This window comes from Zootoca vivipara, chromosome 1, assembly GCF_963506605.1.
Source record: "Zootoca vivipara chromosome 1, rZooViv1.1, whole genome shotgun sequence".
Taxonomy (NCBI): Eukaryota; Metazoa; Chordata; class Lepidosauria; order Squamata; family Lacertidae; genus Zootoca; species Zootoca vivipara.
Window position 1 is genome coordinate 5,747,200 of NC_083276.1, and position 26,700 is coordinate 5,773,899.

Genomic DNA, 26,700 nt, shown 5'->3' on the forward strand with positions numbered 1-26,700 from the left:
CCACCTTTCACTAGCCCTGAACAATAGGTCTCCCCCCTAATCTGATAATACAGCTCACTATCTAAATGATGTCAGGACAGCCAAGTATTGCAAAGTTTGGATGAGGGATGGATCAATTTCAGTAACTCCCAAATCTGATTTGTTGGAATTTAAGATGTAATCCTTAAAAAAAGACGGCGAAAACCCTTTAAACCCCCCAAAAGGCTGTTTATTAACATCCCCCCTCCTTTCTCCTCTCTTTTCCGTCTTCTTTTTGACCTCCCGCCCCCTTGGAAAAGCCTGTTCTGAGCGTCTGCTGTGACCCTTCTGTTCCGCCACGGTCATATTCAAAACCACATATATACATATATATATTTAGTGGTATCCATTCAAGGCAGGAAGTTAAGCCTAACTATTGTTTGTGGAGGTAAAGCGGGGAGCTGTGAGCCAGTGTTATAGTCCTCCTCAGAGTAGACTCATGGAAGTTAATGCGCATGACTGACTTAGGTTAGCTATGAGCAGGACTTGCAAAATTGAATATAATGCATAATTTTTACATTCTTTTAATCTTTTTGTTGCCAAGTCTTATTTCCTTACATGTCATCATTTAAAGTTTCTGGCCGATTTTTTTTTAGATTGATTTCACGATATAGCCAATTTTCATAGTTTTAAATATCCCTAAACTGAAAAACAAGTCTGCATTTTTGAAAAAACCCCTGTAATAACCAATATTATTTTAGATTTTAAGGTGAACAACTCTGTTTCATTAATTTTTTTCTATTTCAGCTATGGATTGTAGAAAAGTTGTACCCAGTAGCCACCCCCACCCCCCGATGTCCAAAAAATGTAAAATTTGTTTCAAGACAAAAGAGACCCATACATTTTATTCTTTATTGAGAAAGAGCATGTCTTTGTAATAATTTTCACCATCAAAAACTTTTGATTCCATCATGCCCTAATGCTGAAAATTTAGGTTTCCTAAACCTAGTTTTTCCATCAAAAAACTACATTTATACAGGGGTCATCTAGTCCCATGGACTGCAAGAAGATCAAACCTATCCATCCTGAAGGAAATCAGCCCTGAGTGCTCCCTGGAAGGACAGATCCTGAAGCTGAGGCTCCAATACTTTGGCCACCTCATGAGAAGAGAAGACTCCCTGGAAAAGACCCTGATGTTGGGAAAGATTGAGGGCACTAGGAGAAGGGGACGACAGAAGATGAGATGGTTGGACAGTGTTCTCGAAGCTACGAACATGAATTTGACCAAACTGCGGGAGACAGGGCAGTCTCGAGCAGGTCGGGCGCCCTGGTGCTGAGGCGCGTAGATCGCTCCGGCGCCCCCGCCCTCGCAGCGCGCAGCATGTTTGCCGCGCAGCGCCCCTCCTGCCGGCCCCATGCCACCGGGACTATACCTAGAGCCGGCCCTGGCGGGAGGCAGTGGAATACAGGAGTGCCTAGCATGCTATGGTCCATGGGGTCACGAAGAGTCAGACACGACTAAACGACTAAACAACAACAACAAAACCTAGTTTTTTCCATCAAAAAACTACATTTATACAGGGGTCATCTAGTCAACCCCCCCTGAAATGTGGGAATCTCAGCTAAAGCATCCATGACAGATGGCCATCCAACCTGTTTAAAAACCTGCAAGGAAAGAGAGTCCACCACCTCCCGTGGGAGTCTGTCCCACTGCTTAACAGCTCTTACTATCAGAAAGGTCTTCCTGATGTTTAGTCGGAATCTCCTTTCTTGCAACTTGAAGCCATGGGTTCGAGTCCTACCCTCCAGAGGAGGGAAAAAACAAGCATGCTCCCTCCTCCATGTGGACAGCCCTTAAGATATTTGAAGATGGCTATCGTATCTCCTTCAAGAGCTCCTCATAAGGTTTCATTTCCAGACCTTTGATCATCTTGGTTGCCCTCCTCTGCACTCCTTCCTGGTTGTCAACATCCTTCTTAAAGTGTGGTGCCCAGAACTGGACACAGTATTCCAAGTATGGTATGACTAAGGCAGAATAGAGTGGTACTATTACTTCCCTTGATCTGGACACTATACTTCTGTTGATGCAGCCTAGAATAACATTAGCTTTTTTTGCTGCTGCATCACACTGTGAGATAGTGCCATGGGGTGGGGAAATCACTTCGTGCAAAAACTTTGTTTTATCAGTGCTGTTTTTGGCAAATGATTCTCAGTCACCAGCATGTAAGGTATAAGAAGTGTGAAGAGTACTGTGCGAGACCTTTGTTTTCGTCCCAGAGGCAGAAAATTCAAACTGCATCCTTCCATAAGTGGAGTACTTAAACTGAAAATACTCAAACCAAGGCGTACTTAAACCGAGGTATGACTGTAAATTCGTAAGTAGAGGTACCACTGTATTACTTATTTATTTATGGCATTTCTTTGGAAGGTGAAATGAAGCACCTCACTTTCAGTTGTAATCCATAAATACTGCTAAAATTCAGCAATACAAAGTACAAATCTCTTATTTTTTTATGCCTCTCTCTCTCTCTTTCTCTCTTTCTTTCTTTCTTGGTACAAATCCCTTATAAAACACATAATGCCAGAGAAAAATCAGGAATCCTTGACAGATGGCCATCCAACCTCTGCTTAGAAACCTCCAAGGAAGGAGAGCCCACCACCTCCCGAGGGAGACCGTTCCACTGTCTGGCTCTCACCACCAGAAAGTTCTTCCTGATGTTTAGTCGGAATCTCCTTTCTTGCAACTTGAAGCCAGGGGTTCGAGTCCTACCCTCCAGAGCAGGGAAAAAACAAGCATGCTCCCTCCTCCATGTGGACAGCCCTTAAGATATTTGAAGATGGCTATCGTATCTCCTCTCAGTCTCCTCTTTACCAGGCCAAACATACCCAGCTCCTTCAACTGCTCCTCATAAGGCTTGGTTTCCAGATCAACCACCTCTGCACACCTTCCAGCTTGCTAGTGTCCTCTTCAGTCTTGGTGCCCAGAACCGGACACAGAAATCCCCCTTCCCTAAAAGATTGGCTAAGCCTAAGGCTTCTGTTTTATCCTTGCAGCAAGCAAATGAAGTGGTTTAGGATGAGAGAAAGAGAGTGACTGGGTCGAGTTCCCCCACTGAACTTCATGGAGGGCTGAACTATGTGTAGGGCCGTAGCTCAGCGGTAGAGCATCTTTTGAATGCAGAAATTCCCTGGTTCAGTCCCTGGAATTTCAAGGGAGAATTGGGAGTTGGGTGCAGCGCGCTTCTATAGGACAGGAGAGAGAGCTCTTGCGCACAAATCTTGCTTCTGCGGGTTTCCAAGAGGCATTTGGCTGACCGCTCTGAGAACAAGGATGCTGGACTAGATGGGCCACTGGCCTGATCCAGCAGCCTCTTCTGATGTTCGAGAATATCCCCTGCCTTGAACACTGGAGAGCAGCTGCCAGTCAGAGAAGGCAACACTGAGTTAAATGAGGTTTGGCCTGGTATGAGGCAGCTTTTTAAACACCTATTGGGAAAGTTTGTTATTCAGGGGGTAGAGCACATGGTTTGCAGAAGGCCAGAGTCAACCTCCAGCATCTCCAGGTCAGACTGGCAATAACCCCTACCTGATGCCCTGGAGAGCTACTGCTTGCCTGTGTGGGCAATGCAGAATCATAGAATCATAGAGTTGGAAGAGACCACAAGGGCCATCCAGTCCAACCCCCTGCCAAGCAGGAAACACCATCAAAGCATTCTTGACATATGCCTGTCAAGCCTCTGCTTAAAGACCTCCAAAGAAGGAGACTCCGCCACACTCCTTGGCAGCAAATTCCACTGACAACCAGCTCTTACTGTCAGGAAGTTCTTCCTAATGTTTAGGTGGAATCTTCTTTCTTGTAGCTTGAATCCATTGCTCGGTGTCCGCTTCTCTGGAGCAGCGGAAAACAACCTTTCTCCCTCCTCTATATGACATCCTTTTATATATTTGAACATGGCTATCATATCACCCCTTAACCTTCTCTTCTCCAGGCTAAACATACCCAGATCCCTAAGCCGTTCCTCATAAGGCATCGTTTCCAGGCCTTTGACCATTTTGGTTGCCCTCTTCTGGACACGTTCCAGAGGCAGCTCGAACAATGGTCTGACTCAATGTAAGACAGAATCTGGTGTTCCTAGTATTCTGCAGCTCAGCATCACACGCACGCACCCTAAATGTGCCATTTCACCCGAGTCTTACACTTGTGCTTTTGGGATACTTACATTCCAGATCTGTAGGAGCTAAACAAATGTCCTCTTCCTCCCTCTCTTCTGCCTTGTATACATTCATTTCTGCCGCTTCCCCGATTACTGGTATTCAATTTCCTTCCGGAACTTGGAACACCCAAAAGTGAAGAATTGGTGAGCTTTTAGGGGAGGGGCAAAAAATGATAGCGATGGGCGACTTGTTTAAAAACACCTGCTTCTTGAAATTTGTGTCTGTGTGTTTTAAATAACACAAATGGTGCTGAGTAAAAACATTGCCAATTAAATATTCTAGCACTGAATGCCTAGATGATTTTTTGCACTGGGGGAGCAAGTAGACGGCTTTCAAGGTGTGGGGAGGTTATCTTCTGAATTAAATGAACAAGTAAACTTGAGATTGGGGGATTTGAATGTGCCACACCACCCTGCAAGCTAGTTTAATCTCTAAGAGGCATTGGGGTTTCCCGAAGGCTTTCTAGAAATTTGTGTTGATCCCTTGGCTTCTCCTGGTAGGGCTGGGAATGCCCCCTACCTGGACTCCTCCTGGAGAGCCTCTGCCAGTCAGTGTAGACTTGAGCTCGTTGGACCAATTGGTCTTAGGATAAAGCAGCTTCCTTCAAGGGGAAAGCTGTGGTTGGGTGCTTGGGCATCTGCCTAGCATGCAAACATCCCAGGTTTGCAGTCGTGAGAATCTCCAGGAAGGGCTAGAAGTGCTGCTGCCAGTCAGTGTAGAGAATACTGAGCTAGATAGAACAATGGTCTGAATCAGGGTAAAGGCAGCGTCCTGGCTTCTTTGCCATCTTTCCGTTCTCATGGGTTTCATTCTTCCAGATGTGTCTGGGGGAGACCACAAAAGGTGTTTGCTTGTGGGTCTATTGCAGCCATAGAAAGGCATTCTTCTTTTTTTATTGCCCCCACCCCCCAGGTATTAGGTAGTGTTTCGGATTGTAAATGTTTGGTACATCATTCTGCATTTTTAAAATTTTCTGTAAGTCGCTTAGATTTGTAAAAAGTGGTGAACAAATGTAATCATCCTTGATATAACGATGACAGAATACCTAGAAATTTTTATTTCTCATCCTTTTCAAATGAGGGAACCCCACCCCCTTAGGGGATTCTGCAAAATTCTGCAACCAACAAAAGAATCTTCTAGCTGCACTTGATCTCATTGTGATGGCAGGTGATTGACAGGTGCCCAATGATAAAACTTTGGCTTGCGGGGCTGATCCTGGTCAGGATCCAGCCTGCGGACCTAAAAATATTCCCTATCCCTGCTTCTCACAGACATCTCGAAGCAGTCGGACTTGACCTGAAGCCAAACGGTGAAGTGGAACTTTGCTGGGTCTTGACATAGTAGTGATAAATTTGCTGCAGAAGCAACTCAGAGAAAGCTAATACAGGCGAGACTGTACAAAAGAAATTGTAATTATAGACCTAGTGTGGTGCAGTGGTTAAGAGTGCTGGACTAAGACCTGTGAGATACTAGGGTTCAGATTTCCACTCAGCCGTGAAGCTCACTGGGTCACCTTGGGCCAGTCACTATCTCTCAGCCTAGCCAGCCTCGCAGGGTTGTTGTGAGGATAAAATAGAGAGGGCAGGGGAGAACCACGTGTGCTCCTTGCAGGAAGAGCGGGATATAAATGTGACACTAAAATTAAAAGGTAACGGTGCAGTTCTATACATGTCTACACAGTAAGCCCCGCTGAAGGCAGAGGGACTTTGTCCCAGGTAGGCGAGTATAGGATTGCAAGCTAGTTAACTTGCTCCCTTCTGCAAGCTCCTTTCGAGACACTGCAAGCCGAAAGCAGAGCAGCACCATGTGGACAGCTACCCCCCCCCAATCTTAAATAAGCATCTGCATTGCCCAAAACAAATCTGGAAATTGAACTCAAGTGAATTTTATGTATTTGGATTGCGGCTGCACATTCTGTAAAAGGTTTTTTTTTTTTAGTAAACCCAGAGCATCCACTTAAGGAGCCTGGCTATTTCCACAATTCCTTACTTCCAACTGTTCAGTTTGGCCACCTGTGTTGCCTCCAATTCCAGAAACGGCTGCCAGCGTTATCTCAATATCTTATTATTTTGCTAGCCGTTTCAAAGCAGACATTCAGAGATTTTTTTGGGGGGGGGGGAATTAATGACTAATAATTTGCATTTTTGCAAAACTACTGCTCCTTGGGTTAAGGAACCGAAAGAAGTTATGCTAAACTGGAATAAGAGATTATACATTCCTAAACTGGCAAAACTGTGAATTCCTATTGGCGGCTTTCACTGTTGGGTTGATGAGAAGCCTTCGCCGTTGGTGTCCGACTTCAAGAACGTCCCACTTCCTTCATCTTTTGGCTGTCTGGAACCACGCTAGGCTATGTGGCAGGTGTCTGATTCCCTAATCGTAATTTTTGACACTAAACGGAATTTGCCCATTTCTGTCTCAAGAAGATGGCTCAGACTCCCAAGACTCCCTTATGCTAGCAGTTCATATTTGCCACCAACGCAGTGTGTGTGTGTCTGTGCAAAGAATGGCTCTCAAAGAAAATGAATAAAATCCATATTGAGATAATTTTTTAGAAAATGATTGAAGTTTTAACCCAAGAAAGGACTCTTACGAGTTTCTTATAGCTTAGAATAAGAACGTGTCAATCACGATTTAGCTTCTGGAATTGGAATCTCTTTGAAATGCAGCTGTTTCTTCTTTAATTGTGGCAGCAGACTCGGAAGAAAAGAGAGGTCCAGCCTTCAAGATGAGTCAGGAATACAAAATAGCTCCGGATTAGTTGGGGAGTTCAAAGGTCGGTAATTACACTAAGGAGTTCCCAGACACAGAGAAAACATTAAACAGGTCACCTACCAAATGGGAAACAGACTTTTGTCTTCCACCCCAACCCCCCCTTACTTTTTTGTTTTGTGAAAGAAATTATCTTGAAAAGATAGGTTTCTAGACAGAATCAAAAGCAGCGCTGGGATGTCCAGCTGATCTCCTTGGAATGCACACAGGGGTGCTGCCTTTGTCCTGCGACGGGAGGAGAGTTTACCACAGAGAGCAATGGACTTTCCCCTCCCAACAGGCGTCTCAGTCTGCTTGGCGCCGACCGATGGGGAGTCTCCTTCTTCCTCCTGCGCACCCCTGATTTCTTCTCCTGGGGAATCAGCTGCTCCTTCCCAGACTTCTTTTGGCTCTGCGTTACTTCGGCCAATCGCTTTCAAAGCCAGTACGGCAAAGCTGAGGAAGGGCGCTGGAGCCAAGAGACGGAGAACATTCGTAGCTTGGTGGCTGGGCACCTGCTCGGCTTGCAGAAGGTTCCAGGTTCAGTCTCTGGGTAGGGCTAGGAGAGAGGCATGCCTTGCATCTGGGATAGCCAGCGCAGGCAATATTGCGCTAGGTGGACTAAGGGTTTGACTCGGTAGAAGGCAGCTTCTGGTGTTCCTATGACACCAGCTGGAACAGAATGATAAATCTGCCACCTGAAGTGGCCCAGTGCAGGAGCCATTTACCAACTCATCTGCACCTTGTACAGTGGAACCTTGGTTTTTGAGCGTCTCGGAAGCCAAACAATTCGGAACCCGAATGCAGGAAACCCAGAAGTAATTACTTCCGTTTTCAAATGTGCCTCGGAAGTCGAGCAGCTTCCGAGGTGCGTTCCTTCCCCCCAATTGACTTTGCCCTCCCAACAGAGGTCAAAGATAACAACAATCACCAGAACTTTAGAAGGCATCTCAAGGCAGCCCTGTTTAGGGAAGCTTTTAATGTTTGATGAATTTCTGTATTTTAATATTTTGTTGGAAGCCACCCAGAGTGGCTGGGGGAACCCGGCCAGATGGGCGGGGTATAAATAATAAACTTGAAAAGGGTGAAAAGGATCTAGGAGTCTTGGTAGACCACAAACTTGACATGAGTCAACAGTGTGATGCAGCAGCTAAAAAAGCCAATGCAATTCTGGGCTGCATCAATAGGAGTATAGCATCTAGATCAAGGGAAGTAATAGTACCACTGTATTCTGCTCTGGTCAGACCTTACCTGGAGTACTGTGTCCAGTTCTGGGCACCACAGTTCAAGAAGGATACTGACAAGCTGGAACGTGTCCAGAAGAGGGCAATCAAAATGGTCAAAGGCCTGGAAACAATGCCTTATGAGGAATGGCTTAGGGAGCTGGGTATGTTTAGCCTGGAGAAGAGAAGGTTAAGGGGTGATATGATAGCCATGTTCAAATATATAAAAGGATGTCATATAGAGGAGGGAGAAAGGTTGTTTTCTGCTGCTCCAGAGAAGTGGACACGGAGCAATGGATTCAAACTACAAGAAAGAAGATTCCACCTAAACATTAGGAAGAACTTCCTGACAGTAAGAGCTGTCCGGCAGTGGAATTTGCTACCAAGAGGCTTGACAGGCATATGTCAAGAATGCTTTGACGGTGTTTCCTGCTCAGCAGGGGGTTGGACTGGATGGCCCTTGTGGTCTCTTCCAACTCTATGATTCTATTTGCAGCCACCCCATTGATCCTTAGTTTTCGAACATTTCGGAAGTTGAGCGGTCTTCCGGAATGGAATGCGTTTGAAAACCTAGGTTCCACTGTATGTAAAGAAAGTGGATCAAGTTTTTCTCCCTCTCTCCCTTGTAACACTAGGGACATCCAATGGAGTTAAAATGATGGATGATTCGGGACAGAGAACAGAAAGTCCTTCTTCACAGAACTCTCTCCCCCAGAAGGCAGTGATGGCCACCAACTTGGATGGCTTTAAAAGAGGACTGGACAAATTGTGGGTTCCCCACAATTGGCCCCTGGTTGGCCCCTGTGAGAGCAGGTTGCTGGACTAGGTGGGCCACTGGCCTGATTCGGCAGGCTCTTCTGTCCTTATGTGTGTACACAGTGTTATACACACATATTCTAACTACCAAGAAGCAAACTAATGTCTGCATACAGGTGGTATCTCCTAGATGGTATCTTTGAGAAACAGGGGGTTTTAATTTCAGCACACCCTGGCTGTCCTTTCAGAAGTTTTGCCAAGCAGTCTTTTTTTGGCCGAGCATTGTGGCTTGCGCTAATCAATCTCCTCTTTATGATGCTGAACCAGCCGTCAGATTGGTATCTCAACCTGAGCAGTTTTTCAAATTATAGTTTTTGAAACTTCTCCCCATACACAATCACTGATCTTATTTATCACACAGCAACACAGTTAAACAAAAGTCTGGCCATTGTGCCTGGTGATGAAAGATGCTGTTTGTCTCTCCTTTTGTGCTACTCTCCAGGGTCCCAAAGTTTCCCCCCACCTTTCACAATTTTGCCCATTTATTCCAACAGCCTGCTGAAACCGTTTCCTGTATTCCTGAAGATACCAGTGGATTTTTTTAAAATGTAGAATTAGCATGCAGCTTTTGTGACTTCTCTGTTTCAAAAAAATTGGAATAGTTTGTTCTTCGGCTTGCTGGGTTTATATGGAAGAGGAGCTTGGAAGCTGTTAAAGCTAGTCAGAATGCTTTGCAGCAGCATCTGACAATCTATGGCCTTTTAAATGGGGGAGGGGGGCAATTGTTTCTCATTATTTTATGCATTTTGTGTTTTTATGCCGTTAAGCCGCACTGTGGCCTTTGGAAAAGGATTTCACCCCCTGTCAACTTGCACCGACTAATGTAATAGGCTTGTAGTTTTACCTTTAGGCTTGTAGATTTAAAGATCCATTTCAAGAAGCACGAATTGAGTTGTGAATCAAATACTTTGCTCTGTCTTTCCTAATGGGTGAACAGCCCCGGAAGGAAGGCCAGCTCTAGAATTCCAATGGCACAGCGCCAGACTGCAGTTGCTCAGTGTTGAGTGAAAGGCACTCTGCACATGCACGGAGTTACTTTCAAAACAGGATTACGTCATACAGGTTTCTTTACAAATGGGCTTGGCCAAAGAGGAGAGATGGTTGTGCCCAACAGGAAGTTAAAAAGGCTATTACACTAAGGTCCACAGCACCTGCAAGAGTCTGCCCCCCCCCCCAATAAAGATCCCACTCCATAGCATTCCTATATCTAGATTTCTAGAAAGGCAGGACGACCAGTTGAAGAACATTGATGATGTGTTGGTGGTGAAAGAAAGCCATACAATGTCATTGGCTACAGGTAGCTACGAAAGGGGTGGGCAGACTCACAAAACAATAAACAACATTTAAGCGAAATAAGGATGTTTGTTGTTTCCCCCCCCCCCAAACCAGAGCTTAAATAATGAACAGATCAGTTAAAATATTTCAGTACTTTTTTTCCCATTTAAAGTACAAAATTGAGGGGAAATTAGAAAAGCAAAGTTCTATACACTACAGGTGCCGGGGCTTTGGAATTCCAGATGTAATAATCTGAAGAAAGCAATTCTCGAGCTGAAATTAAAATAAAACACACACACACACACACGAGAGAGAGAGAGAGAGAGAGAGAGAGAGAGAGAGAGAGAGAGAGAGAGAGGAGAGAGAAATAAGCTGCTATACAATATATCAAAACACACAAAAGCACAAATGATTAAAATACATTTGAGATTGTAATTTCATAATTTTAAAAAAACAACACGTTTATGCTAGACGTAATAAAAGGCCATAACGTTTTTACTCAACAAATCATATAGTTGAAAGCTACATTTTGGAGCATGTTGGCAGCAATATGCTGATGGCACGCAGCTCTATTTCTCCTTTGCATCTGCAGGTGAGGCAGTGGAAGCGCTGGACCGATGTCTTTCCTCGGTAATGGACTGGATGAGAGCCAACAAATTGAAGCTCAATCCAGGCAAGACCGAGGCTCTGTTAGTGGGTAGTTCCCTAGACTGGATGGTTGGGAGGTGCCAGATTCAAAGTGCTAGCTTTGTCCTATAAAGCCTTAAATGGCTCAGGAGGACTGCAATACCTAAGGACTGCCTCTCCCCATATGAACTGACCCAGACCCTGCAATCAACATCTGAGGCCCTTCTTTGTGTGCCCCCTCCTCGAGAGGTCCGGAAGGCGGCAACACAAGAACAGGCCTTCCTCTGCAGTGGCTCCCTGCTTGTGGAATGCTCTCCCCAGGGAGGTTCGCCTGGCACCTTCATTGTATATCTTTAGGCGAAGGGCAAAAACACTCCTTTCCCCCCAGGCTTTTGGCTAATTAAATCTATGGCCTTTTAAACTGTGCGTGTTATTGTTTCTGTTGCATTTTTGTGTTCTCATATGGTAAACTGCACTGTGGTCGCCGCATGGAGGGTGGTGTAGAAATTTAATTAATAACAATAATGATAAATTCTGCAGAATGTAATTTTGAAATGGAGGCTCCAAGGCAAGTTTACCTATTTATACCTTGCTAAAGGTGTTTTAACGTGAAACCAGCGGCAGATGTTACCCTGCTCACCTGTACTGATCTTTGGTTTTCCTGAAGAAAAGACCTGGATGGAATGTTGGTCTGTGTAACATCCGGTCAGGGTGAAATCCAGGATTCTAAAATAAAGCTAAGCACAACCAAGCAGAAAACAGTAAGATGTACAGATCCTCATTTCTGCTCAAACACCTCCCCGTCCCCATAGACTAGGGAGAATATACCGTATTTTTCCAACTATAAGATGCCCCCATGAATAAGACCCCCTCCTATTTTGGGGAGACTCCATTTTAAGTAAATGAGGGGAGATGGGCCAAAGTTGTTGAGCTCTCCCCCTCCCCCCCGACACACTCCCTAGATAGTTTCCCATGTGCAGCAGCACCGGGGGGGGGGGGGGGGGAGTTGCGCTCCGAACCGGCTGGCTGGTGCGTCGCTTTTCTCCCCCGCCCCCATGCCACTATCTGTGTATTGGACAACCCCTGTTTTTTGACACAATTTTTGAGTCAAAAAACTTCGTCTAATACACGGGGAAATACGGTGTATCCTATCTAATCTTTGCACAATGAGGTTACTTCCTACAGCTAGTGAAAGCTCTTATACCCCTTGAACTGTTTTGGTATTCCTGCATCTTGTTTCCTAAAACCCACCCATATCCAGGTTGAAGGCCCTAACAAAGTTTTCTGATGAAAACAGTGCCCAATCCATCCATTTTTTGGGGGGTGGGGACGACGACGACACAACTGCACAACTAAGTCCCAGCTTCTCTTGAAGAGGATGGCTTACTTTGATGTAAGCGGTGCTTCCAGTACACACAGGGTCAATCTGCTGCTCCTGACTCAAGGCGCCAAAAGCGACAGTCCCAGAAAGGGAAATTTCCAATGACTTGGGGAATTTTTGTCCTTTAAAAGAAAAAGAAAGGTTTCAGAGTTGTAATAATAGCAATAGCATTTATGTAAGACTTCTAAGAAGGGGTGGGGGTGGGGGGTGAAGCCCAGGATTTGGAGCCCACGGGAACCAGCTCCTAAAGGGACCACTCGTAACTTGAGAGAACTGTTGGGGCAGCTCCACCTGGGGTACTTTTAAGTCCTGAGTGAAGGCTGAGTTAAGTCCTGAGTGAAGAAACCCAGCCCATGGATCTTTAAATCAGCCACCCTCCCTACTTCCTATTTGGTTTAAAAACATGGATCTGGCCACCTGCACCTCTGGTTTGGACCTAAACCCTTTACAGGCAAATACTGCCCCAATGCTGGAAGAAGAAGAAGAAGAAGAAGAAGAAGAAGAGGAGGAGGAGGTGGTGGTGGTGGAGGAGGAAGAAACTTTAGGAGTAACTGTTAGTGGTTCCCCATGGCTTGAACGCACAGCTCATAACCAGCAGGAGCTCTGTGGAATGCCCTTCCAGTTGAGGTCAGCCAGAACCCCCTCCCATTTTATTTATTTCATTTCATAAAATTTATACACTGCTTGATTGTAAAAAAGAACCACACACACACACACACACACACACACAACCTCAAAGAGGTTTACAAAAAGAGAAAACAATGAAACCAAGAAAAATGTGAAGCCATACTTTAAAACGTACAAAAATTAAAATACTGAAACAGATTAAAATTTCCTCAACTTTCCAAGCATGTTTCCAATAATGTTTTTAGCAGGCGCTGAAAAGAGCATGGTGAAGGTGCCTGCCTGATCTCACCAGGCAGGGAGTTCCAAAGTTTAGGCACCACAGCACTAAATGAGTGAGTTCTTACAATTTTAACAGAATTCTGATTTTAACACATTTTTGTCTTATTGTATTGGATCACCAGCACGTTACTCTGAGGCAACTCTGAGTAAGTGGCATACAAATTGTTGAAATAAATACATTGCATCACTTAGAATTGACTCCTCACGTCTGAATATTCCAGGAACTTCACATTGTTAAGGTTTATTTCAGTCCCCTTTACAGCAAGCTTCATAATGTAGCTCAGTATTTTTATCCCCATACTGCAGATGGAGGGAAGAAGGACTGAGGCGGATAGAATTGTTTGTGGTTTGCCTAAAGGCAACCTAGGAAGGGGCTGCAGGGCATGGAGGGAATTCGACAACCAAGAGGTAAATATCCTCAGGTGCTATTTAAGATTTTCCAAGGTTGAGCCAAGGTTTTAAATTTTGGCTAACCCAAATATCAGAATAAGCAGTTCTAAGAATTAAAGTGTCCCGTATCTGACACATGCAGCTTGGGAACTTGTTCACAGAGTGAGACACCACTGACGCTAATAAAGTACAATGCAGCTCTTTTTGTGGGAATAAAAATAAATGGGAACTACAATAGGCCTGTGAAATAAATCAGACCGAGTGCTGAGAATTATTATTTGCTCAAGTCTATTCAAGGAGTTGCTGGCTGCAGAATCTAATGTCTCCATGGGGGTCTCTCACCCCAAATCCAGCTTCCTGGCTGGTCTTTCATTAGATGATAGAAGTCCCCCCCCCAACTGTGTTGCCTCCTGTCTACCTGCAAGACCCATGTGCTTTAGGCTGAGTGGCAGAGCATATCTAGGGGTGCTGGTTGAATCTTTGGCATCACAGATAACAGAAGAAGAAGAAGAAGAAGAAGAAGAAGAAGAAGAAGAAGAAGAAGAAGAAGAAGAAGAAGAAGAAGAAGAAGAAGAAGAAGAGGAGGAGGAGGAGTAGTAGTTTGGATTTGATATCCTGCTTTATCACTACCCGAAGGAGTCTCAAAGCGGCTAACAATCTCCTTTCCCTTCTTCCCCCACAACAAACACCCTGGGAGGTGAGTGAGGCTGAGAGACTTCAGAGAAGTGTGACTAGCCCAAGGTCACCCAGCAGCTGCAGGTGGAGGAGCGGAGACGCGAACCCGGTTTCCCAGATTACGAGTCTACTGCTCTTAACCACTACACCACACTGGCTTGAGGTATAAGCATAGCCTTCTAGTGTCCCAATATAACCGGGACATTCTGGTTTTTTTTTTTTCACAGGAGAGCACAGTGCCCGGTTCTCATGCCATGGTTTCTCCCCAAAGTGCTTTTTGGGGGGTGATGATCTTGCACAATGCCCCAGAGACACACATTTTGGGGTGCCTTGTTCTCTAGTGAGAGCACGCCCCCCCCAAGCACATCTTTCGGGTCCGCAATCTTACGCGGGTTGCGTGATTCATGCAGGAACGCAGCCCCAGAAGACATGATCACCCAGCAGCTGCATCACCCAGCAGCTGCATGTGGAGGAGCGGGGAATCGAACCCACTTCACCAGATTATGAGTCCACTGCTCTTAACCACTACACCACACTGGGACCCAACTGAACTCCCTAGACAGCCGTTGCTACTCTGCAGGATAGGGCCTCTTGCAGGCACAATCTCATCAGAGGGTCCATTCCACAGGATGTCCAATCCACATCTTGGCTGTGAGTCCTGGAAGACCCTGCTCCCTGCCTTGCAGGCCTTTCCCCACCTGGCCTGGGAGGGCAGCACCCCGACTGACTCCAGCTACAATAGCCGAGGCTGCTGAACAGACTCTTAGGCTGTGGTATTGCTTAGGGAGTTTTGACATTAATTTTTTGTAGCTTTCTTTTGTACCTTCACTATGATTTATGTGGAAATTTGGTTGTGTACTTTCTGGTGTTTTCATTATTGCTTATGGCTACTTCTGTTGTGTTTTGAATTCTGCAACATTCCGCCCCCCTACCTTGAGCATGGTTTTAACTATGGAAAGGCAGCATAAATAGAAAATGTTGCATGTATGTACATAGAAACTGGACTTTTACAGTGGTCACACCTATACTTTGAAACATCTTCCACTTACGTATCAGACAGGCACCCACTGTCTACTGCTCTTTCGGTCCCTATTGAAGACCTTCCATTTTAAGGGGATATTCTTATCCCAGTCTGCATCTGTATTGGCTCTGCTATTGCTTCTATATGTGGAATTATTTTTACACACGATGTTACTGTTGACATTTTTCTCGTTGAACTGCTTTGAGATGCTTCATAGGAAGCAACTCTTAAATGAAAGGTAATAAACAAACAAAATTTGTTTGTGGTCGGGGCAACTCAGCCGGATGGGCAGGGTAGAAATAATAAAATTATTATTATTATACATTTTAAATGCCCCAAGGCTATTCCTTTAAGGTAAAGGTAAAAGTACCCCTGGCCATTAGGTCTAGTCACAGACGACTCTGGGGTCGCGGTGCTCATCTCGCTCTATAGGCCGAGGGAGCCGGCATTTGACAGCTTCCGGGTCATGTGGCCAGCATGACAAAGCCGCTTCTGGCGAACCAGAGCAGTGCACGGAAATGCCATTTACCTTCCCGCCAGAGCAGTACCTACTTGCACTTTGACATGCTTTCGAACTGCTAGGTTGGCAGGAGCTGGGACCGAACAACAGGAGCTCACCCCGTCGCGGGGATTCGAACCACCGACCTTCTGATCAGCAATCCCTAGGCTCTATGGTTTAGACCACAGCGCCACCCACGTCCCAAGGCTATTCCTTAGGCACATATGAACCAAATAAAGGAGGAGAAAGGCTAGTTAAGGAGAAAGCAGGAAGGCAGAGCAGAGAATATGGAGGAAGGGGCTGTGATGGCTGAGAGGAGGGATACTGACAGTAATTTACAAGTGTGCCCTTCAAATACACGAGCTAAATAACGCTAATGATATCTCTGTGGGAAAGGTCAGAATTATCATTGCCCCCACATTACAGCAAGGGAAACTGAGGGCCAGCTGGCTGCCTAAAATGGGATGCACGGAGTTTTTGCCTGAGATGAGAGCATGCCTGGCCTGAGTTCAGAGCTCACACTCTTGGCCGCCAACTCTATGCTAGAGAAGTAAAAGAAGTCCTGGTTGGCAAAGCCCACCGGGAGGGAAAAGGCTTTAATGAGAATTTGGCTGATCTTCCCATGGCCTAAGAGTGGACGGAGTAGCCAGCAAGGTGGCTGTGACGCCTTTTCAAACATGTTCAGTAAGCAGCCATCCTCCAGTAGGAAAAGGGGGGGAATAGGTTTTCTCTTACCTATGACCCAAACCAGCAAGCTTTTCTCTTTCGCCACCTCAAGCTGGCCGTAGCTGACTTTGTATTCCAGGTGTGTAATGGGTCCCCTGTCGCCAACAGAAGAACAAACCCCGTTACGGCAACCTGGGGCTTACCTGGAACCCCTTCGTTAAATAACCGGCAACAGTGCACTCTTTCTGTACGAGGTGAATCTGGTGCAAATTAAAGATTTGCACCAGGAGACGATGTAAGCAGTAGCCTTCATCACTCCTCTGTTGTAAATGGTTCCAGCTGTGGGGCAAGTGGAGACACCTCCCCCCTTTCCATCATATTGGTAAAAGGTGAACTTCTGGTCCAGTCTTTATTCATTGCCCATGGTGATGAGCAGCACTGAGCAACATCTGGGAGGTCAAAGGTTTCCCAACACTGGGCTAGATATGACATTGGGCTATGCTCTATTTCAAGCCTCGTTCCAACGACAACTTTTACCTGCCCCCAGGGAAGGAAACATGCTGGTTCTTGAAAATCCCACTCCCAGAAAAGAGGGGACAATTGCAGGATTCTCACCTGTTGAGAAAGGGAATACGGGCCTCACAGTACTCAAAAGTGTTTTTCACACTTTCATGAAGCTTCAGCTGAATGGTGAACTTCCACTGTGATTCTTCCTCTTTTAGCTGATAAAACCCCAAAATTGGTGGAACAGGCACCTGAGTGGGAGGAGAGAGAGTTGAATTCTTTATATTCATATTTCAAAACCATTCTTATGAGTTTTATCAATTGATGGTTGTAGGTTTTTTTTTTAATGGTTGTAGGTTTTCAAGTTGCCCAGAGGCCTCTTTGGAGGCATGAGAGAGTGCATATTCTAGAATAAAGTAAAATAAATAAAATTAAAATGGGTTGGCAGCTTCCAGATGTCAGATATAAACTCTCTGATTGCTAAACAGTAAGATAATTAGGCAGAAAGTGCTTAATTCTGATGGAAAACAGGAATTAACAACTCATTTGCAAGCTAGATTCGCTAAACCACTGATCAGCAGGGTGCTGGAAATATTTCTAGGATGGAGGCCAAAAACTTGCCCAATGCCACACTCAAAGCATGTAATGAGATGGAGGGCCATTGCTAACTTGCAGATTCCTTTCAGAGAGACAGAGATGAGAAGAGACCAGGCTTTGTTATGAGAGGCCACGTTATTATACAGGAAGGTGTGACTGTAACTTTGCCTTCCATAGATGCAAATCTCTGTACGTGCGGCTGCATTTAACAACGGTCCGGAAACCACAGTTGGTCTGGGAAAGGGGCGCAAGATTATTAACTGGGACTGATAATTTGATGATATTGCACCTGTGCTGTGCCAGTCTGACAGCGCCCAGCTTAAAAGTGTTGCTTTTAACCCTTAAACTTCACATTACGTGGTGCCATGCTGTAAATAATTAAACCAAACCAGTATTTTTAAATGGATAACTGATCAGGCAGGCAGGCAGGCAGGCAGGTCTCTTGCTTCTGCAGCCTTCATAAATCTGGTAAGTGTGCCAGCCCAGATTCTTTCCTGCTCATAGAATCTTAGAGTTGCAAAGGATCCCAGGGGTCACCCAGTTCACCCCCTGCTACGCAGGAATTACAGCTAATGCATCCATGACAGATGGCCATCATCCTCCCTCTCCTCCTCCCCCCCCACGCCTTCCTTCTCCGGATCAGGTCCCGATCACCGCCACTTCATCACCAGTGGTGCTAACTGCTCCCTATCCTCACTGCCATTGCTGCTCACTTGGTCATCCCCATCAGGCCAGAGGGTGGGGGAACAGCGAGGAGCAGCAGCAGGGCCAGGGGGTCTGGGCGCCTCTTGCTGGGGTACCGACTCTGGCAAGTGCCTGACCCCGCTGCTGGATTAACATTGCAAATCGTGCAGCCTTACCTGGGAAGTATAAAAGCACAGGTCGAAGGGGTCTGGAGGAGGTATTAAAGGGAATTTGTAAGGCCCACTGAAGGCAGCGTCGTCCATTACGTCAACGCTGCTGGAAGTCAGAACGGCAGAGTCGAGGGACGTAACACAAGGGTGGGCCAAAATATCCTGGAGAGGAGAGCCGTTGGCAGGGAGGTTCAAGCTGATGGTCACGTTGGGAGCAGTGCCTTCGATGTCGCACTTCAAAGACAAAAAAATAAGTCTTCAAAGCATCCCTAGTTATCCATGAGAACAGAAAAGACCTCCTTAGAGAACGGCCCACTTCACAACCTCCTAGAAAGGCTTCCCTTTAAATAGTTAATAGCTATAATAGCACACTTAGGGATCCACATTTCTACTCTTCAGGTTTTTTAGTTCCAACATTATAGAAATTAGAATTGTAGCATTGGAAGGGAGCACGAGGCTCATCTAGTCCCAACTTCCTGCAATGCAGGAATCTTTTTGCCCAATGTGGGGCTTGAACCCACGACCCTGAAAATTAAGTCTCATACTTCACCAACTGAGCTATCGCAGGAATGTCATATAAACCACAGTATAAGAGGAACCTCCAACCTTCCAGATGTTGCTGACTATAACTAGAATTGTATTATCAATATCATTACTATTCTTACTATTTTAATGTATTATAAGTACAACCTACAATGTCTGAACTGAGACAGTGTCTCTCAGCTCGCAGGGCTATTATGAGGATGAATAATGCAAGCGCCGCAGGATGAAATCTAAACACTGAAAAAATGATATCGGAATTAGCAGTGGCATCTTTTAACTCTTTATTCAGCTAGCAAAACGAGGAGGGAGGTATGCAGGAGCATATCTGTAAAGCGAGATTTTCAGTCTGGTATAGTTCACAAATCTAAAAAAAGAAGCCTCTCCTCTGCGGCATGCTGAAGCATTAAAAATATTAGGTTCAGCTTCCCCAAATGCCAAGATAAAAAAGAGCTGATTTTTTGCTTTTCCAGGTGCATTCATGTGTCAAATAGGTTAGAGAGATTTGCGCCAGAAAAGTGTCTCACCTTGCAAGTTACAGTTCCATAAACCTGCCACATGTCTGACACATCCCTTTTGTCATACTGCACAGACTTGACTTTTTCAGTAATGCAGACATTAACTTGAGGCTTCCCCTTGTACATGCTGGTTCTCCAAGCTGGCGGTTTCTGAGGATGGCCACTTGGAGCAACGTGATTGTTTTCCAACGGCGAGCCGTTCAAGTTCATATCCAGCGGGGTGCCAAGAGGACAGCTCTGCATAAGCAAGCCTGGGAGCTGGCCAATTTTGGAAGTCCTCTCTGCTTTGCTCTTCTGGCTGGAGTTCATGAAAGCCAGCAGTCCCGACAAGACCGCAAAAGCCTGAGAGACCCCACTGATGCTGATGAGAGGTGGACGTGGCGCCAAGGGCTGCTCTACCAATGGGAGGCCGGCGTAAACCAACCCGCTCTTCTGGAAGGCCACCACAGGCCAAAGGTCTCCACTTTCGGTCTGAAGGGCATAGACCGAAGTCTTGTTGATTCGGGAGCAGCCATCCCTACGCTCTATGAAGCTCTGGTCTTCATCGGCCAGTCTCAGTTCAAAAAGCAGTGTTTTAAGGAAAGGGCCGTCTTCAGGCACGGCCACATAACTTGCTCCGTTGAGGTATTTTGCTCGCTTTTCAACCGTGGGGTAACGCCTGCAATGTGGAAACACACTGGTTGAAGGAAAGTTAACATTATGTTGCTTGAGACATTCAGCCCGGACACTGAGGCCCAGCTCCCAGGGCCTTCTGGCGGTTCCCTCACTGAAAGATGAAGTTATAGGGAACCGGGCAGAGGGCCTTCTCGGTGGTGGCCCCCTCCCTGTGGAACTCCCTCCCAGCAGATGTCAAAGAGATAAATAACTATACAATTTTAGAAGACATCTGAAGGCAGCCCTGTATATGGAAGTTTTTAATGTTTGATGATTTATTGTGTTTTTTTATCTGCTGGAAGCCAACCAGAGTGGCTGTGGCAACCCAGTCAGATGGGCGGGGTACAAATAATAAAATTGTTGTTGTTGTTGTTGCTTGCTCCAAATTGTTCTGAGCTGCATGGCACCAAACTGACCCTAAACTGACCCAAGCTGCTTTTACAATTCATGTGCGAGGTGGATGCTCCATGAAGACACCTATCTGCACAATGGCTGTTTTTGCAGAGTCCTTTTCTGGGGAGAAATCACAGCATGAATCAGGTCATTGTACACACAGGCCTTCATCTGAAGTTCCACTTCACACAAGATGTTATCTATACCCAGGGGAATGAGGCTTTGCAAGCACTCCAAGGCTTGAGTTGTGACCCAATACTTTGGTAAACCTGGAGCCCTGCCTGTTTACAGTTCTATTACCAATAAAACAGACAATTCATTTGTTTCTGTGCTCATGTCCTTTTCCAGCCCCCTAAATTTGAGAAACCTTTCCTGCTGTTTGTAGGCTCCGATTCTTCAACTGATTGTCAACTGCTTCTGTATCTTCCTTTATTAACTACAGCTCCATAGTTAATTCTCCCCTTATTCAGAGGAGTAAAAGAAATATCAAACCCTTGTAATATCCACAGGAGAACAGAAAAACCTTTTTTTATATTAAACAATTGGATTTAACTACTACGTTGTACAGTAATTATTTTTAAAAGACGCCACTGTCAGAAGCTCAATTTCCCCCCATCAAAATTAATTTAATTCCAAATATCAAGTTGACAGTGTCACTTTAAAGTACAGTAGGAATGAACAAAAGGGGATAATTGGCATTATGTGGAATCGGTGTTTGAACCTGGCATGGTGGAAGGTTTTTATTTGTTGTCTCTAATTCCCATTTTGGCTGAAGGATGGCTGAAGTATTCCTGAGTCTACAATGCAGACTACAATTACTGCTGAACCTCAACAATCACAATCACAGTTTGTGTAGAGATTTTACAGAATTGGCATATGCTCTTTATGTTTCTCTTTAACCCTTCCAATGCTCATGTGAAAGAAACAGAGACCTGTGAGTGAAAGTGCGTGCAATGTTCACACGCTCATCACGACTTTGTATACTGGGATAGACCCTTCTTTTTTTTTTTAAACATAATTTTTATTGATTTTACAAATTACAAAAGACGGTACATACATGAACACCTTTTCCACCTTCTTCCCACCCCCCTCCATGGGTCCTCCCCTGCCACAGAAGTATCCCACGCAGGTGAACAGTCAGAAATGGTCCATTTTATGATTGGATTTCTGTCCTCCTCCCCCTCCCCTGCCCCCAAAGCCCCCCCCTGCCACCAGGGAGCTCCAGTAAACCAGGGCAGTACGCAGGAGGTCATCCATCCAACCATCTATTGTCATACCAAAAAAAGAATAAAAAGAAAGAAAAGAGAAAAAAGAGAAGAAAAAAGTGACAAAAAAGAAAAAAGACAATACAAAACAAGAAAAAAAATAAATCTTTCTTCCATTCATAATTTAAACCATATTTTGTGTGCTTCCCCACCCTCCCCCTTTCCCCGGTTTTCCTCCCTTTTTTATCATCTTCAACAGTTTCTTACTTTATAAAATACACCTTTATACCTTATACTACTTTTAAATTAGCTATTATCATTTTCACCTAATGTCCAATCACTGAAAAATCAAACTCCCATTTTTTCTTCCCGTGCCTAATTTTTACCCCCTCTATAAGCCTCCATATTTTCACCTTTTTCCAAAATCAATTCACTTTTAAAACTATAACTATTCTCAATCTAACCTTACATCCCCGATTACCGGCTCCACCCCCCCAATCCAGCAAGTTCCGTAGTCAGCAGTCCAGTTATAATCCTGTTAATCCATCCTTATAATCACAACTTCACTTTCCCTTCACCCCACCTCGTTTACAGCCTTTTGCCATCCAGGCCTCCATACAAGACCCCTGAGCTTCTTCTCTTCTCTGCCTATTTTTTCCCTCTTCCCTGTGGGCATTCTGGAGTTCCAGTAAATCCAATCGTGCCCCCCTCAAAGGGGAGGCACTCCATCCGACTTTTGGTAGAGTAAAATCATCATTTTTTTCCTGGTGGGCTTCATTTTGTGTTATATTATCACAGTCCTCATCTTCATCTTTTCCTTCCAAATCACAGTCCCCATCATTGTCATTCTCACACTCGTCTTCTTCAGTTTCAATAGCTTCATCCTCTAAGAAGTCATATTCTGCCATCACCATCTGGAATTGTTGCTGTAACTCTTGCTGTTGTGTCTCCTCTTGACATAGTTCTATTCTTACTTCCCACATTAAGGTCAAAACAGTCCGCTGGAACTCAGGCGAGTACCTTTTTGTTGACATAGTTCAATCCTGTCAAGGTCAAAACTTGTCACATGGGGTGGAATAAGGTCGCAGTTTATTTTCTCGACTCCATTTTAACAGACTGGCTGCATTCTTCAAGTCTTATTAAAAATAAAGTTCGAACTCGCATTTCAAAAGTATATAAACCAAAAAGGAATTTCCAAAAAGTCCAGAAATAAAAATAGAAATAAAATTTGACTTATAAATCCTGATCAGCTCACTGGGTTGTCTGGGCTGTGGGATAGACCCTTCTTCTCCCCACATCCATAACATGGGCACTCCAGGCAAATTCTTCTCCTCCTTTCTGAGGAAGCAAAATTAGGTGCCCGCATGACTGCACATCCATGTGCGACATGCATATTTTATGCAATGTCACATGCATAGCGACTGGAGAGGCGCTCGCCACTCCTCCACCATGCAAAGGCATGCCTGAAACCCTAGACAGCTGCTGCCAAACAGCGTAGACAATATTGAGCTATGTGAACTAATGGTCTGACTCAGAATAAGGCATTTGCTCCTATGTAAATGCAGGACCCAGGGCACGTAGCCCATCCAAGGTTGCCAAGAATTTTGTCCCCATAGGGAAACAGGAGGAAAATGGTATAATACAGTATTGGAGGCAGAGTACACATTATGTTTAGGACACTTGATGTGGTTTCTGAGCTCTGCAATATGGAGGAACACGTCACCAACCTGTTTTATGCATTCTTCGGAGTGTTGCTATTCCAGATAGCCACTCCAGAAAAACGGGGAAGGGGTCCATGATTCTGCTTGCAACTGAGGGTGTTCCACTGTTTTCTGCGAAGCTCCATGAGCTCAAATCTCTTTTTTCCAGCCATGAAGCTGGAGAGGAGGCACAGCTCATAGTCAATTACACTGGCCTTTGGAGCAGCTGAGACACAAAAGCACAGAGCAAGTTGCCACTAGGGTTTTGTGATTGCAACGTTGCACTGATGACAGCCACATTCTTGGTCCTGTTCAGGAAGACAGTGCTGTACTAGAGGGTGAGGAATCCCCTGGTTATTCCCTCCATGCTTGCGCAACGCAAACCCCCAAGTATAGACCCAGAACAAAAACATTGGAGATAATAAATAATTGCCTCCTGTGGGCCGCACCAATGTACCTCACCACCCAAAATACAATGTTACTGTACTGTTGGAAAATGTTGATCACTTCTCCTACCTAGGCAGTTACCTTTCCACAAGGGCCAACATTGATGCCAAAATCCAGTATCGCCTGAGCTCTGCAAGTGCGGCTTTCTCCCGATTGAAGTGCAGAGTGTTTGAGAACAGAGACATTCACAGGGAAACCAAAATGCTTGTTTACAAAGCTATTGTACTACCAACCTTACTATATGCTTGTGAAACATGGAGCACTTATAAACGCCATCTCCAACTCCTCGAAAGATTCCATCAATGGTATCTCAGAAAAAATTTACACATCACTTGGGCAGACAGGCAAACTAATATCAGTGTACTGGAAGAAGCAAAGATCACCAGTGTTGAAGCACTGATTCTTCAACAACATGTTGTGCGGATGCCTGATAATCGTCTTCCAAAGCAACTACTCTATTCCGAACTTAAAAATGGAAAGCGTAATGCTGGTGGTCAACAAAAGAGGTTTAAAGACTGTTTCAAGGCAAAATCTAAAAAAATGTAGTATGAACACTGACAACTGGGAAACACTGGCCTGCGAGTGCTCCAGTTGGAGAACAGCATTTACCAAAGGTATCATGGGCTTTGAAGACACTCGATCTCAGGACGCAAGGGAGAAACGTCTAAGAGGAAGGCGCGCTTGGCAAATCCACATCATGATCAACTCCCGCCCGGAAACCAATGTCCCCACTGTGGAAGGACATGTGGATCCAGAATTGGCCTCCACAGTCACTTACGGACCCATTGTTAAATCCGACAATCTTACTCAGATATGAGTGATCGCCAGAGAAGAAGAAGCCTGCAACGTATGTAGATTTAACTTATTCATCTTTACGTGCAAATAATAAAAAGAGGGTGGATGTCCAGCAAAAAAAGACTTTGGCAATCCTACCCACCATTGCACCCAATGTCTTTTGACTATATGCGATTTTGGCTTTTGGCGCAAATATCCCCAGAATGCAACCTGTGCGTGTGTTGCAGGCTTACTGTATAGGAAGAATATAGGAAACTGCCTTATTGCCCAGTATTGTCTTTCCCCGACACATATAGTGTCTTTCCCCGACACTATAGAATTTCAACTGCCATGACTTTCGAAAAGGATATTGGTAATTGTAGCTCGGGTTTGTTAAGAGCGCTATCCCATGCCGACGCTCCAAACTACAATTGCCTGAGATCTTTGGGGAGAGGGAATGTAGTGTAAATATGCCTTTTGTTTTCAGATGCCTTGGCTCGCATGTTAGGAAAACAAAATCACAGTAAGTCACAATGTCATTGGTGGGCTGGTTCCTCTAATGGAGATCATCCTCAGTCTTTATCTCAAGCTGGCAATCCCAGGGAAAACTGGGCAGTAGAAAAGCTACGCAGGAACAGCAACCACAGAAGTTGTTTTGCATCAGTTCAGACTATTCGCCCATCCAGCGCAGTACTGTCTACTCTGACTGGCAGCAGGTTCTCAAAGTTTCAGGCGGCGGAGGAGGGTCTTTCTCATTTAATCTGCCCAATCTAGTTTGACTGCAGATGCCCAGGGTTGAACCTGGAAACTTCTGAATGCAAAGCATGGTGTTCTGTCCTCAAGATATGACCCATCACTTAAAGAGATGCTCCTTATGTGATGGCTCAACTCACAAGAGGCCGTTCTGCTTCACAATGGCCGAGAGAGGGCAGGGAAACAGCCACTGGGTGACTGGGTGGTGAAAGGAACATACTGACCACTCTTACGTAGGTTCACTACAGCGTATTACCTGGAAAACAGCACGGTGCCACATGCCCCTTGTTCGTAGCCGATGAGCCAGAGTCCCCTCAAGGCCATTGCGGGTGGCTTAACGGGTTGCGAAGGACCACCACGTTCGTGACAGCCACGTAGCCTAGGAACTTCTTCTCGCAGGCATCATTCGGGTGCCAAGGGAAATTTCTGATCAGGAACCCCACCCCAAGTTCCTCAACCCCAGAGCCACTGCTAGCTTCTCCCCTGGATGAGCACCGGTTCCCCTGTTCCTCAACCAGAATTTGGCCCACAGGTTAGGGCACACCTCTCACCAGCTGTGCCCCAACCCCAAATCTACTAAAAAACAATGACAGCCCTCCGACGATTCGCTTCCCCGGGGTAGCAGGCCTTCAAAAAGTCACAGGCACCCCAAAAACACCCGCACCCCCAAACAATGCCCTAGCTTCGCAAATCAGCAAAGGCAACACTCCAAAAGCAGAGACCCCTACCAGTTCCAGGCTGAAGACCCCCAACCCCACTATCCCCTTGCAATTGGGAGCTTGCACCCTAATTGCACCCTTGCAATCAGAAAAAAAGACACAAGGAACCAGATTTCTCTCCCTTTTTCTGTCCCAGAAGCTCTTGCAGTCCAGAGTAGGGGGCGCGCACCCCTTCCCCTATTCAGAGCTCCCCTATTTAGAGGGTCTTCCGATCCCTGGAGCAGATTCCTCCCACCGTGACCACCCCTGCCTTAAACTCCCCAACAGGCGCTCTCTCTCTCTCTATGGGGAGTTTAAGGCAGTTTATATACAGAGAGAAAGCCAGTTGGGGTGTTCAAGGCATATATATGGAGAATATATATACCTGTATATTCTCACCTTCCTACCCTTGCTACCAGAAGGAGACCCCCCCCTCCCCCCTTCGCTCCGTGGGATACCCCCGCACCCCACTTTTCAAATGCCCCCCACAGGTGCTGCTGACAGGCCTGAGTCCCTCCCCTCGCCCCTCTCCTCAGGAGCGGCCTCCGCCTCCTCAGCCCCCTCAGGCCGCCTTCCTCTGCCGGGCCTTCTCGCTTCCTCCGAGGCGCGGCTTTGGGGCCTAGCCGGCGGCGGCGGCGACAGCGCCGGCAGCAGCACCAG

The 26,700-nt window shown here is 45.7% G+C and overlaps 1 protein-coding gene across 1 annotated transcript; it reads right to left on the bottom strand.

Annotated features, from left to right (window-relative positions):
- Positions 1-6,046: 6,046 nt before the first annotated feature.
- Positions 6,047-26,695, bottom strand: AP5M1 (adaptor related protein complex 5 subunit mu 1). The gene is made up of 8 exons (XM_035103736.2): positions 25,599-26,695; positions 19,426-20,074; positions 18,365-18,592; positions 17,019-17,158; positions 16,473-16,558; positions 12,253-12,368; positions 11,506-11,602; positions 6,047-10,511 (listed from the first exon to the last, which is right to left on the bottom strand). Exons 1-8 carry the CDS (start codon positions 25,664-25,666, stop codon positions 10,429-10,431), a joined length of 1,467 nt encoding a protein of 488 aa, XP_034959627.1. The 5' UTR covers positions 25,667-26,695; the 3' UTR covers positions 6,047-10,428.
- Positions 26,696-26,700: the final 5 nt, after the last annotated feature.

Excerpts from the sequence above, each read along its gene's own strand:
- AP5M1 (XM_035103736.2), bottom strand. The coding sequence starts at position 25,666 with ATGGCCTTGAGGGGACTCTGGCTCATCGGCTACGAACAAGGGGCATGT. Across the intron at positions 11,603-12,252 it reads GAAGCACCGCTTACATCAAA|CTTTATTTTAGAATCCTGGA; the intron begins GTAAGCCATCCT and ends GGTTGTGCTTAG. Across the intron at positions 10,512-11,505 it reads AAAACCAAAGATCAGTACAG|CTCGAGAATTGCTTTCTTCA; the intron begins GTGAGCAGGGTA and ends TTTTAATTTCAG.